This window comes from Homarus americanus, unplaced genomic scaffold (genome assembly GCF_018991925.1).
Source record: "Homarus americanus isolate GMGI-L3 unplaced genomic scaffold, GMGI_Hamer_2.0 scaffold50564, whole genome shotgun sequence".
NCBI lineage: Eukaryota > Metazoa > Arthropoda > Malacostraca > Decapoda > Nephropidae > Homarus > Homarus americanus.
The window spans coordinates 3,648,455-3,661,168 of NW_024715014.1; the positions used below are offsets into that span (position 1 = coordinate 3,648,455).

Consider the following 12,714-nt stretch of genomic DNA (forward strand, 5'->3'; position numbering starts at 1 on the left):
CAACATAGCCCCCGCACAGCAACATATCGTCCTTCGCGCTTTTCGTAACCTTGCATAATTTCAGGAAAGACGGCATCGCTCCGAAAAAGTTTGCTCTCACAGTTTTCTGGACCTGCGGCTTCTTCCCTTGAGCTGTGACCCGTGTGGGGCGACCGTCCGCCAGCTCCAAGTAAGGACACTCGACTGAGAAGTGCCCCTTGAGAAGCTATACACCTTAATTAGGTCGCCCCTTGCCCGTCTGTAGTATAAGCTAGGCAAGTTCAGGCGCTCCAATCTGTCAAGGTAGTTGAGGTGCCGAAGTGCAGGCACCAGTCTGGTGGCCCTTCTTTGAACATTTTCAACCAACTGACAGTCCCTAGCATATCTCGGGGACCAGACGGGGTGACAATACTCCAGATGGGGAAGCACTTCGCTCTTGAAGATCGTTACGAGGGACGGACCGTCTAGATATCTGAACGACCTTCTTATAAGACACAATAATTTATTTGCCTGATTTACCTTCTTCTCGCAATGGCCGGAACTTCAGCTCATTGTCAACATACACACCTACTGTAGGTCCTTCTCACATTCAGTCTCCAATAGTGCAGTTTCTTCATCCCGTTGGGGCATATGATACGCCTCCTTACCGTTGGTACGCCGAGTGCAGCCGCTTACACTTAGTGACATTGAATCTCAGCAGCCATTTCTTCGACCATTCTTGGAGCTCACAGAGATCCTTCTGCAGCTCTTCACAGTCCTCGTGGTTCTTGATTTCCCGAAATAACCTGGCGTCATTGGCAAACATTTGAATGGAGGAGTGTACAACGTCAGGCATGTCATTTGTGAAACAAACAAACAACAGCGGGCCCAATACACTGCCCTGCGGTACCCCGCTTATGACAGGAACAAATGATGATTTCGTGCTATTAATCACCACACTGCTTGCGGTCATGTAGAAAGTCTGCTATCCACGCTCGGACATTTTCCCGAATTCCGTACCCTTCCAGTTTGATTTTCAGCCTTTCGTGGGGTACACTGTCGAAAGCCTTGGCAAAATCTAGGTATATATTGTCGATATTACCACCCTGTTCCAGAATATGGGTCCAAATATCCAATACCTTGAGCAATTGTGTTAAGCAGGAGCGACCCGGTATAAAACCGTGTTGGCAATCCTTTACAAGGTTGTTTCGTAGTAGATGTTCCATTGCAGCATCTCTGATAATACTCTCAAGTACTTTACATATTATGCTGGTCAGGCTCACCAGTCTATAGTTGTTCGTGGAGTGGCGATCGCCCTTCTTGAAGATAGGACTCACATAAGCCACTTTCCATTCACCGGGGACCCTTTTTTTCATCCAGGCATTTACAAAACAGGATCTTCAGGGGCTCGGCAAACTCGTTGCACAACTCTCTTGGCAGTTCACATTCAGTGCCGTCACAACACTATATAAATGCTGAATTAATCTGAACTTGTTGACTGAATAAATATAAATTAATTTATATATATATATATATATATATATATATATATATATATATATATATAAATATCTAATGACTGTCTTTTCTTCCTCAGCGGTTCACGACTCACCACAAGTACAGTAACTAACTCCCCAGAAGCGTCTCGCCAAGAGTTCTCAGCGCCATGATTTGTTGGCGTCAGCTGCTGACAACCCTCAGCAGTCTCTCTCTTATTGATCATTCCGCTAGTTCCCTCGTCCTCAGTCTCCTTTACTTAAGTCTAGTGATCTATCTTGTGGTATAGCACCATATTCATTTTCCAGACATTAGCCTTTTCTTCTTGCATTTTAAGTATTAAATGCCCTCCTTACTAATACCCTTCAGTCTCTCAGTTCCTACTATGATACAAAATTCTTTTAACATTAGACAGTAACCTTTTCTACGTATCAATGACAATCTTAGTCCAGCAAGGCCCTCATTCATTCTTCTTCAGTTAGCCTTTCAATAGCCTGTTGCTGACTACCATTTTCTGTTTTTGAAAATAGAGCCATTTTCTTTATATCTTTAACTTTATGAACAGAACTTTTTGGTTTCCTTTATTCAAATACATAATCTATTTTTGTGAGTATTAGAGGAAGCATTTGTGAGTAGATGTTGTTATAGGCTGATAACTGTAGGTGAAAACATCCCTATAACGGGAAACTGTTGGAGATAGGAGAATGAATGTAGAACTATATTAAATGTGTGGATTATGTTGTTTTTTTTACAAGATGAAGGAAAAGGGCGCTTCATTTACTTCCCCCAATAATGATAAAAGAATAAAATGTTCATGAATGCATCTTTTTCCAGTTTGTGGTGACTGGAAGACTGGTGGCCGCTGTCTATGAGTGCGAAGGAGATGGTTTTCAGTGTTCCAGTTGCACCTCCTTCGCCTCCTGCTCCGGTGGAAAGATGTTAATGGAATTTAATTGTCCCGATGGCCAAGTGTGTCTCTCTTAGTGTTCCAGCTGTGTGACTGTTAGTGTTCCAGCTGTGTGACTGTTAGTGTTCCAGTTGTGTGACTGTGTTAGTGTTCCAGCTGTGTGACTGTTAGTGTTCCAGCTGTGTGACTGTTAGTGTTGCAGCTGTGTGACGGTTAGTGTTCCAGCTGTGTGACTGTTAGTGTTGCAGCTGTGTGACCGCTAGTGTTCCAGTTGTGTGACTGTTTGTGTTGCAGCTGTGTGACTGTTAGTGTTGCAGCTGTGTGACCGCTAGTGTTCCAGCTGTGTGACTGTTAGTGTTGCAGCTGTGTGACCGCTAGTGTTCCAGCTGTGTGACTGTTAGTGTTGCAGCTGTGTGACTGTTTGTGTTCCAGCTGTGTGACTGTTTGTGTTGCAGCTTGTGTGACCGCTAGTGTTCCAGCTGTGTGACTGTTAGTGTTGCAGCTGTGTGACCGCTAGTGTTCCAGCTGTGTGACTCTTAGTGTTCCAGTTGTGTGACTGTTAGTGTTCCGCTGTGTGACTGTTAGTGTTCCAGCTGTGTGACTGTTGTGTTCAGCTGTGTGACTGTTAGTGTTCCAGTTGTGTGACTGTTAGTGCTCCAGCTGTGTGACTGTTAGTGTTCCAGCTGTGTGACTGTTAGTGTTCAGTTGTGTGACTGTTTGTGTTCCCATTGTGTGACTGTTAGTGTTCCAGCTGTGTGACTGTTAGTGTTCCAGCTGTGTGACTGTTAGTGTTCAGCTGTGTGACTGTTAGTGTTCAGCTGTGTGACTGTTAGTGTTCAGCTGTGTGACTGTTAGTGTTCCAGCTGTGTGACTGTTAGTGTTCCAGCTGTGTGACTGTTAGTGTTCCAGTTGTGTGACTGTTAGTGTTCCAGTTGTGTGACTGTTAGTTTTTCCAGCTGTGTGACTGTTAGTGTTCCAGCTGTGTGACTGTTAGTGTTCAGCTGTGTGACTGTTAGTGTTCCAGCTGTGTGACTCTTAGTGTTCAGCTGTGTGACTCTTAGTGTTCCAGCTGTGTGACTGTTAGTGTTCCAGCTGTGTGACTGTTAGTGTTGCAGCTGTGTGACTGTTAGTGCTCCAGCTGTGTGACTGTTAGTGTTCCAGCTGTGTGACTGTTAGTGTTGCAGCTGTGTGACCGTTAGTGTTCCAGCTGTGTGACTGTTAGTGTTGCAGCTGTGTGACGGTTAGTGTTGCAGCTGTGTGACTGTTAGAGTTCCAGCTGTGTGACTGATTAGTGTTCCAAGCTGTTAACAGTTATATATGATTGATACAAACACAGTTAATAATCTCTTATCTCTACTGACGCTAAATATTGTCTTCTTTCATATCCTACCTGGTGATCCAACATGGCTGTGTACTGGTGCTTCAATATGGCTGTGTACTGGTGATCCAACATGGCTGTGTACTGGTGCTTCAATATGGCTGTGTACTGGTGATCCAACATGGCTGTGTACTGGTGCTTCAATATGGCTGTGTACTGGTGATCCAACATGGCTGTGTACTGGTGATCCAACATGGCTGTGTACTGGTGCTTCAATATGGCTGTGTACTGGTGATCAACATGGCTGTGTACTGGTGCTTCAATATGGCGGATGTAGGTGTGTGATGGTACTAAGTTTTGTAAAGCCGTGGACCAGGCCGAAAAATGTCAATGTTCGGCTACCTCAAACCTGGCCGACCCCTACGACTCCCAGAAGTACTACCTGTGTGTGGCGGAGAACGAGCTGACTGAGCTGACCTGCGGCGACAATGAATTATATGACGACGCTTCCAAGACCTGTGCTGCAGCGACCTGTACTGAGGTGAGTGTGTGTCACAAGAGTGTCTCTGGGACCTGTACTGAGGTGAGTGTGTGTCACAAGAGTGTTTCAGGGACCTGTACTGAGGTGAGTGTGTGTCACAAGAGTGTCTCAGGGACCTGTACTGAGGTGAGTGTGTGTCACAAGAGTGTCTCAAGGACCTGTACTGAGGTGAGTGTGTGTCACAAGAGTGTTTCAGGGACCTGTACTGAGGTGAGTGTGTGTCACAAGAGTGTCTCAGGGACCTGTACTGAGGTGAGTGTGTGTCACAAGAGTGTTTCAGGGACCTGTACTGAGGTGAGTGTGTGTCACAAGTGTCTCAGGGACCTGTACTGAGGTGAGTGTGTCACAAGAGTGTCTCAGGGACCTGCTGGGTAGTGTGTCTAAGAGTGTCTCAAGGACCTGTACTGAGGTGAGTGTGTGTCACAAGTGTCTCAGGGACCTGTACTGAGGTGGTGTGTGTCACAAGAGTGTCTCAGGGACCTGTACTGAGGTGAGTGTGTGTCACAAGAGTGTCTCAAGGGACCTGTGCTGAGGTGAGTGTGTGTCAAAAGGTGTCTCAGGGACCTGTACTGAGGTGAGTGTGTGTCACAAGAGTGTCTCAGGACCTGTACTGAGGTGAGTGTGTGTCAAGGTGTCTCAGACCCACAGTGTCTCAGGACCTGTACTGAGTGTGTGTCACAAGAGTGTTTCAGACCTGCTGAGGTGGTGTGTGTCACAAGAGTGTTTCAGGACCTGTACTGAGGTGAGTGTGTGTCACAGAGTGTCTCAGGACCTGTACTGAGGTGAGTGTGTGTCACAAGAGTGTCTCAAGGACCTGTACTGAGGTGAGTGTGTGTCACAAGAGTGTTTCAGGGACCTGTACTGAGGTGAGTGTGTGTCACAAGAGTGTCTCAGGGACCTGTACTGAGGTGAGTGTGTGTCACAAGAGTTCACAACTTTTACCCCCAGAAGGTTAGCTCTGACAGCTTTCTATGCTTGTAGCTTCTTTAACCTCTAGTGGGGCGACCATTTGCCACCTCCAGACATGAACATCTGACTAAGTACTGTCCTTTGAGAAGCTTATAAACCTGTTTTAAATCATCCCTAATCCGTCTATAGTATAAACTAGGCAGCTGAAATCGTTCTAACTTCTCCTGGTACGAGAGGTCCCTAAGTGCAGGCACCAGTCTGGTGGTTCTCTTATGGACGTACTCGGTCAGCTGACAGTCTCTCGCATATCTCGGGGACACTACTGAAGAACGTTATGAAGGACGGACCATCTAGGTATAATTTCTACTGGTTTGTTAATATCAAATAAAAATAAGTACTTAAGATAGAGTTTTAGTGTAATATTAAAGGTTTTTTAAGTTGTTTCTGTTTTATCTTAGTCAACAAGTTGTGTACATTAGAGGCTGTAGACCCTGGCTCTCAACTACAACTTATTACTACAGTGATAAATAATGTTATTTATCATGAAGAAAATTGTATAATAAGAGTGATGTTTTCTCCTTCAGATTGGCTTCTTCCCGTTGCTGCCTTCATGTACCAGCCACTACGCCTGTACAGCTCGTGACGACGGCAAGTACACAGCATCTAACCTTAAAAAGTGTACTGACAAAGACACTGTGTACGACAGCACTAAACAGATGTGTGTTGCCAAGACAGGCATCCAGCTTCCAGACACACCTAAATGTCCAGGTGATGCTTCTGCCGTCATGGATCCCGTAATGTGTAATGCCTTCCACGTGTGTTCCTCTACTACAATAGCCGGCCCTATCTGTTGTCCTAACGAGAACTTGGTGTTCAACTCTGCCACTAACATATGTGAAGAGAACACGGGCCAGGTCCAGTGTCCCTCTATCAACCTTGTGATGATAGACAGTATACTTACTCTTGTGAGTCAACCCAACCCCGAGATCATCCACCACTCGGCTCAACCACCACCCCAGAATCAACCACCACCCCAGAATCAACAACCACCCCAGAATCAACCACCACAACAGAATCAACCACCACCCCAGAATCAACCACCACCCAGAATCAACCACCACCCCAGAATCAACCACCACCCAGAATCAACCACCACCCAGAATCAACCACCACCCCAGAATCAACCACCTCAACAGAATCAACCACCACAACAGAATCAACCACATCCACCCGAATCAACCACCACCCAGAATCAACCACCACCCCAGAATCAACCACCACAACAGAATCAACCACATCCACCCCAGAATCAACCACCACCCCAGAATCAACCACCACAACAGAATCAACCACCACCCCAGAATCAACCACCACCCCAGACTCAACCACCACAACAGAATCAACCACACCCCCAGAATCAACCACCACCCCAGAATCAACCACCACCCCAGAATCAACCACCACCAACAGAATCAACCATCACCCCAGAATCAACCACCACAACAGAATCAACCACATCCACCCCAGAATCAACCACACCCCAGAATCAACCACCACAACAGAATCAACCACCACCCAGAATCAACCACAACCCCAGAATCAACCACATCCACCCCAGAATCAACCACCACCCCAGAATCAACCACATCCACCCCAGAATCAACTACCACCATTACAACAACAGCCGGGCTCCCAGAGTGTAAAGCCAACAGAAAAAATCCAGTACCGGGGAAATGTAAACAGTAAGTTGACACAGTTGAAAAAGTTACTTAAGTTTGGTTATATTTGGCTAAGTTTACTTTAAGTTATTTATAGTTGCGTTAATTTACTCTAAGTTACAGTAGGTTAGGTGACAGTTTATTTTTAGTTACGTTAAGTTATATTTAGCTACGGGTTAAGTTAGATTTAAGTTTAGTTACGTCAAGTTAGGTTTAGCTACGTTAAGTTAGGTTAAGTTAGATTTAGTTTACATTCAATTTGCTTAAGTGTGGCTAAGGTTGATTAACACAAGAACATAAACATGGAAAAAACTTTAGTATCTCAATTGACCCAAATTAGAACAACACTATTTACACCCAACCATTATGGCTCCTGTCCCACACAACGTATATGTGAAACTTCCTCACGAGTTAACGATGATCTTCCATTCCTCCACAACTCGTTTTCCCAACCATTGCTTATATAATTCCTTCCTAAACCTAAAGTTGTCCTGATTTAGTAGTCTAAGACTCTCTCTCTCTCTCTCTCCCCTCTCTCTCTCTCTCTCTCTCTCTCTCTCTCTCTCTCTTCTGAATGCTCACTGGTGACTCAATATCCATTCTTTAGTACCGTGACCAAAAACTGACCCACGTAATCTCCCGTCTGGTCTAACTAACGCAATTTTTTTTTTTTTTTTATTGGGCACTCCCTACATCCTTGTGTAGGTGAAGCGCAGAAGCGTTTACAGTGCCCAACGAAGCATGCTAAGTTCATGCTTGCCTTTATGTCTCATGAGTTAGGGCATAGAAGCCTGAAGAGTCAATGGTTTATGTCATCAAGTTATTGGAAGCTCCAACAACTTTCCCTGAATACGAATTCGCAATTTTCGATTTACAACAGGTACCTACTTTACTGCTCGGTGAACAAGGACTAATGGGGGCTAGGAAGTAAGTCCAAACAACTTCCACCGGCCCGGGAATCGAACCCGTGACATCTCGCTTGCGAGGCAAGAACGGTACCGCATCTACCACCGATCCCCCAACTAACGCAATAACACAACTGTTTCTCCTTGTTACGAACGCAAGTAAAAATGATTCGCGTGTTAGTTCATTGAGGGGAACTTTCAATGCGAGATATAGATAGATAGATAAAAAAAACATACATACATACATACATGTTTAGTCACGTATATTTGAGATTTCCTTGAGTAGTACATGTACACTTATTACACTCTCTCTCTCCCCAACAGGTACTACTACTGTTACAACGGTGTGCCGCTCCTTCAAGAGTGCGTCAACTCCCTAGTGTTCAGCCCTACACTAGGCTGTACTACCTGGACTGTTAACTGTTACTACCTTCCTACTGTTACTGCCACTGTTTCCTGGCACTATTATGACTGTTTTACTGTAGTTACGACTGTTTTCTGGTACTATATGACCGTATTACTGTTGTTACGACCGTATTACTGTTGTTACGACTGTTTTCTGGTACTATATGACCGTTTACTGTTTTCGACCGTATTACTGTTTTGACTGTTTTCTGGTACTATATGACCGTATTCTTTTCGACTGATTACTGTTTTCATCTGTACATACCGTATTACTGTTTTACACTGTTTTTATATGACCGTTTACTGTTGTTACGACTGTTTTCTGGTACTATATGACCGTTTTACTGTTGTTACGAGCGTATTACTGTTGTTACGACTGTTTTCTGGTACTATATGACCGTTTTACTGTTGTTACGACCGTATTACTGTTGTTACGACTGTTTTCTGGTACTATGACCGTTTTACTGTTGTTACGACTGTTTCTGGTACTATATGACCGTTTTACTGTTGTTACGACTGTTTTCTGGTACTATATGACCGTTTTACTGTTGTTACAACCGTATTACTGTTGTTACGACTGTTTTCTGGTACTATATGACCGTTTTACTGTTGTTACGACCGTATTACTGTTGTTACGACCGTATTACTGTTGTTACGACTGTTTTCTGGTACTATATGACCGTTTTACTGTTATTTACGACCGTATTACTGTTGTTACGACTGTTTTCTGGTACTATATGACCGTATTACTGTTGTTACGACTGTTTTCTGGTACTATATGACCGTTTTACTGTTTTACAGCGTATTACTGTTGTTACGACTGTTTTCTGGTCTATATGACTACTGTTGTTACGACCGTATTACTGTTGTTACGACTGTTTCTGGTACTATATGACCGTTTTACTGTTGTTACGACTGTTTTCTGGTACTATATCCGTATTACTGTTGTTACGACTGTTTTCTGGTACTATATGACCGTATTACTGTTGTGAGCGTAACTGTTGTTAGACTGTTTTCTGGTACTATGACCGTATTACTGTTGTTACGACCGTTTTACTGTTGTTACGACTGTTTTCTGGTACTATAAGCCGTTTTACTGTTGTTACGACTGTTTTCTGGTACTATATGACCGTATTACTGTTGTTACGAGCGTATTACTGTTGTTACGACTGTTTTCTGGTACTATATGACCGTATTACTGTTGTTACGACCGTTTTACTGTTGTTACGACTGTTTTCTGGTACTATATGACGTATTACTGTTGTTACGACTGTTTTCTGGTACTATATGACCGTTTTACTGTTGTTACGACCGTTTTACTGTTGTTACGACTGTTTTCTGGTACTATATGACCGTATACTGTTATTACGACTGTTTTCTGGTGTATTACTGTTGTTATGACTGTTTTCTGGTACTATATGACCGTTTTACTGTTATTACGAGCGTATTACTGTTGTTACGACTGTTTTCTGGTACTATATGACCGTTTTACTGTTGTTGACCTATTACTGTTGTACTTTCTGACTTTACGACTGTTTTCTGTACTATATGACCGTATTACTGTTGTTACGACTGTTTCTGGTACTATATGACCGTTTTACTGTTTTACCTATTACTGTTGTTCGACTGTTTTCTGGTACTATATGACCGTTTACTGTTGTTACGACCGTATTACTGTTGTACGACTGTTTCTGTACTATATGACCGTTTTACTGTTTTACGACTGTTTTCTGGTACTATATGACCGTATTACTGTTATTTACGACTGTTTTCTGGTACTATATGACCGTATTACTGTTGTTACGACTGTTTTCTGGTACTATATGACCGTTTACTGTTGTTACGACCGTATTACTGTTGTTACGACTGTTTTTCTGGTACTATATGACCGTTTTACTGTTGTTACGACCGTATTACTGTTGTTACGACTGTTTTCTGGTACTATATGACCGTTTACTGTTGTTACGACTGTTTCTGGTACTATATGACCGTTTTACTGTTGTTACGACCGTATTACTGTTGTTACGACTGTTTTCTGGTACTATATGACCGTATTACTGTTGTTACAACCGTTTACTGTTGTTACGACTGTTTTCTGGTACTATATGACCGTTTTACTGTTGTTACGACCGTATTACTGTTGTTACGACTGTTTTCTGGTACTATATGACCGTTTTACTGTTGTTACGACTGTTTTCTGGTACTATATGACCGTATTACTGTTGTTACGACCGTTTTACTGTTGTTGCGACTGTTTTCTGGTACTATATGACCGTTTTACTGTTGTTGCGAGCGTATTACTGTTGTTACGGCTGTTTTCTGGTACTATATGACCGTTTTACTGTTGTTACGAGCGTATTACTGTTGTTACGACCGTTTTACTGTTGTTACGACTGTTTTCTGGTACTATATGACCGTTTTACTGTTGTTGCGAGCGTATTACTGTTGTTACGACCGTTTTACTGTTGCGACATCATTTTCTAGAACTGATATGACTGTATTTTCGTCTTAATAACTAACTAACTGACTGACTGACTGACTGAATGACTGAATGAATGAATAGCTATCTGACCGACTGACTGAATTGATAACTAGCTGACTTACTGACTGACTGACTGACTGATTCACTGACTGAATTATTAACTGACTGACTGACTCATTAACGTCTCTGAATTAATAAACACTTACAATTTATACTTAAGATTCATAACAGTTCCTAAGATTAATATGATTCGTTAGTTCAGGTAATTATGGTAGTCTTAGTGTACTTTCGAGGCCATATTTTGTTTGAATTGAAGACATTATATTGGATACTTAGGTTCTCCCCACCTTATTTCACCTAACCTACTGTGCTAATCTAAAGCAAACACTAACCTTATCTAACGCTAACCTAACTGAACCTAAAGCTAACCTATTCGAACCAAACCTAACCTATCCTAACCCTGACCAAACCCAAATTAGCGTTAAGGTGTTTAATCTCAAGGTGAAATAAGCTGGGGTGAAGATTTTTCAGGTAATCCGATATTTACCATGTCTTAATTTACCATGTCTTAACTAACCATGTCTTAACTAACCATGTCTTAACTAACCATGTCTTAACTAACCATGTCTTAACTAACCATGTCTTAACTAACCATGTCTTAACTAACCATGTCTTAACTAACCATGTCTTAACTAACCATGTCTTAACTAACCATGTCTTAACTAACCATGTCTTAACTTACCATGTCTTAACTTACCATATCTTTACTTTAAGGATCCTTGTGAGTCTGGGCCTATCTGTTATTATTATTATTACTATTATTATTATTATTATTATTATTATTATTGTTATTATTATTATTATTATTATTATTATTATTATTATTATTATTATTATTATTATTATTATTATTAGATTTATTACTATTGTTGTTATTATTATTGTTATTATTATTATTATTATTATTATTATTATTGTTATTATTATTATTATTATTATTATTGTTATTATTATTATTATTATTGTTATTATTATTATTATTATTATTATTATTATTATTGTTTATTATTATTATTGTTATTATTATTATTATTATTATTATTATTATTATTGTTATTATTATTATATTATTATTATTATTATTAGATTTATTACTGTTAATTTTTATTATTATTGTTATTATTATTATTATTATTATTATTATTATTATTATTATTGTTATTATTTATTATTATTATTATTTTATTATTATTATTATTATTATTATTATTATTATTGTTATTATTATTATTATTGTTATTATTATTATTGTTATTATTATTATTATTATTATTATTATTATTATTATTAGATTTATTACTATTGTTATTATTATTGTTATTATTATTATTATTATTATTATTATTATTATTATTGTTATTATTATTATTTTTGTTTATTTTTATTATTATTATTATTATTATTATTATTATTATTATTATTATTATTGTTGTTGTTATTTGTTATTATTTTTGTTATTGTTATTATCATTATTATTATTGATATTATTAAAGCAAGGTGAAAAATGTACCCCAGTGTTTTAATGTTAATATGACCACTGTGACACACACACACACACAGTAAAAGATACATAAAGATACTTTAATGCGCGTTTACAGCGTGTACTGTACATTATTGTCTACATACGTATTGTGTACACATACAGTGTGCTTACCAGTGCACTCGTACAATGTACACATCAATGCACACGTGACTTAGGCCTACATGGTGTATGCATCATGTACGTGTACACATCATGAATGTGTACAGCCTTGCATGCAGAGATCACATTTCTTGACAGTGTTGCCACGTCTCCGCCTCATGCACGTTTGACGGAGATCTGGCAAATGTTTGTAAATGTCGGCATGAAAAACTATATTCAAACTCTCTATTTACAGAAATAAAAAACATTATTTATCACTTATTATCATAGTAAAATAAAACTTAAGATTTTCATAAGTTTTATGACGATAATAGACGTATTTATTAATAAATATAAGGTGTGAGGAATTTTCCCTGGGACCATAGTTGCGCG

At 40.3% G+C, this 12,714-nt stretch overlaps 1 protein-coding gene across 1 annotated transcript; it reads left to right on the forward strand.

The window, feature by feature from the left end:
* Positions 1 to 138: 138 nt before the first annotated feature.
* Positions 139 to 6,099, forward strand: LOC121854302. Its single transcript, XM_042348889.1, has 6 exons — positions 139 to 169; positions 1,556 to 1,661; positions 2,290 to 2,424; positions 4,018 to 4,221; positions 5,715 to 6,044; positions 6,079 to 6,099. The coding sequence occupies exons 3-6, from the start codon at positions 2,392 to 2,394 to the stop codon at positions 6,097 to 6,099; spliced, it is 588 nt and encodes a 195-aa protein (XP_042204823.1). The 5' UTR covers positions 139 to 169; positions 1,556 to 1,661; positions 2,290 to 2,391.
* Positions 6,100 to 12,714: the final 6,615 nt, after the last annotated feature.

Excerpts from the sequence above, each read along its gene's own strand:
- LOC121854302 (XM_042348889.1), top strand. The coding sequence starts at position 2,392 with ATGTTAATGGAATTTAATTGTCCCGATGGCCAA. Across the intron at positions 4,222-5,714 it reads CTGCAGCGACCTGTACTGAG|ATTGGCTTCTTCCCGTTGCT; the intron begins GTGAGTGTGTGT and ends TTTCTCCTTCAG. Across the intron at positions 6,045-6,078 it reads GTGAAGAGAACACGGGCCAG|ACAGTATACTTACTCTTGTG; the intron begins GTCCAGTGTCCC and ends TTGTGATGATAG.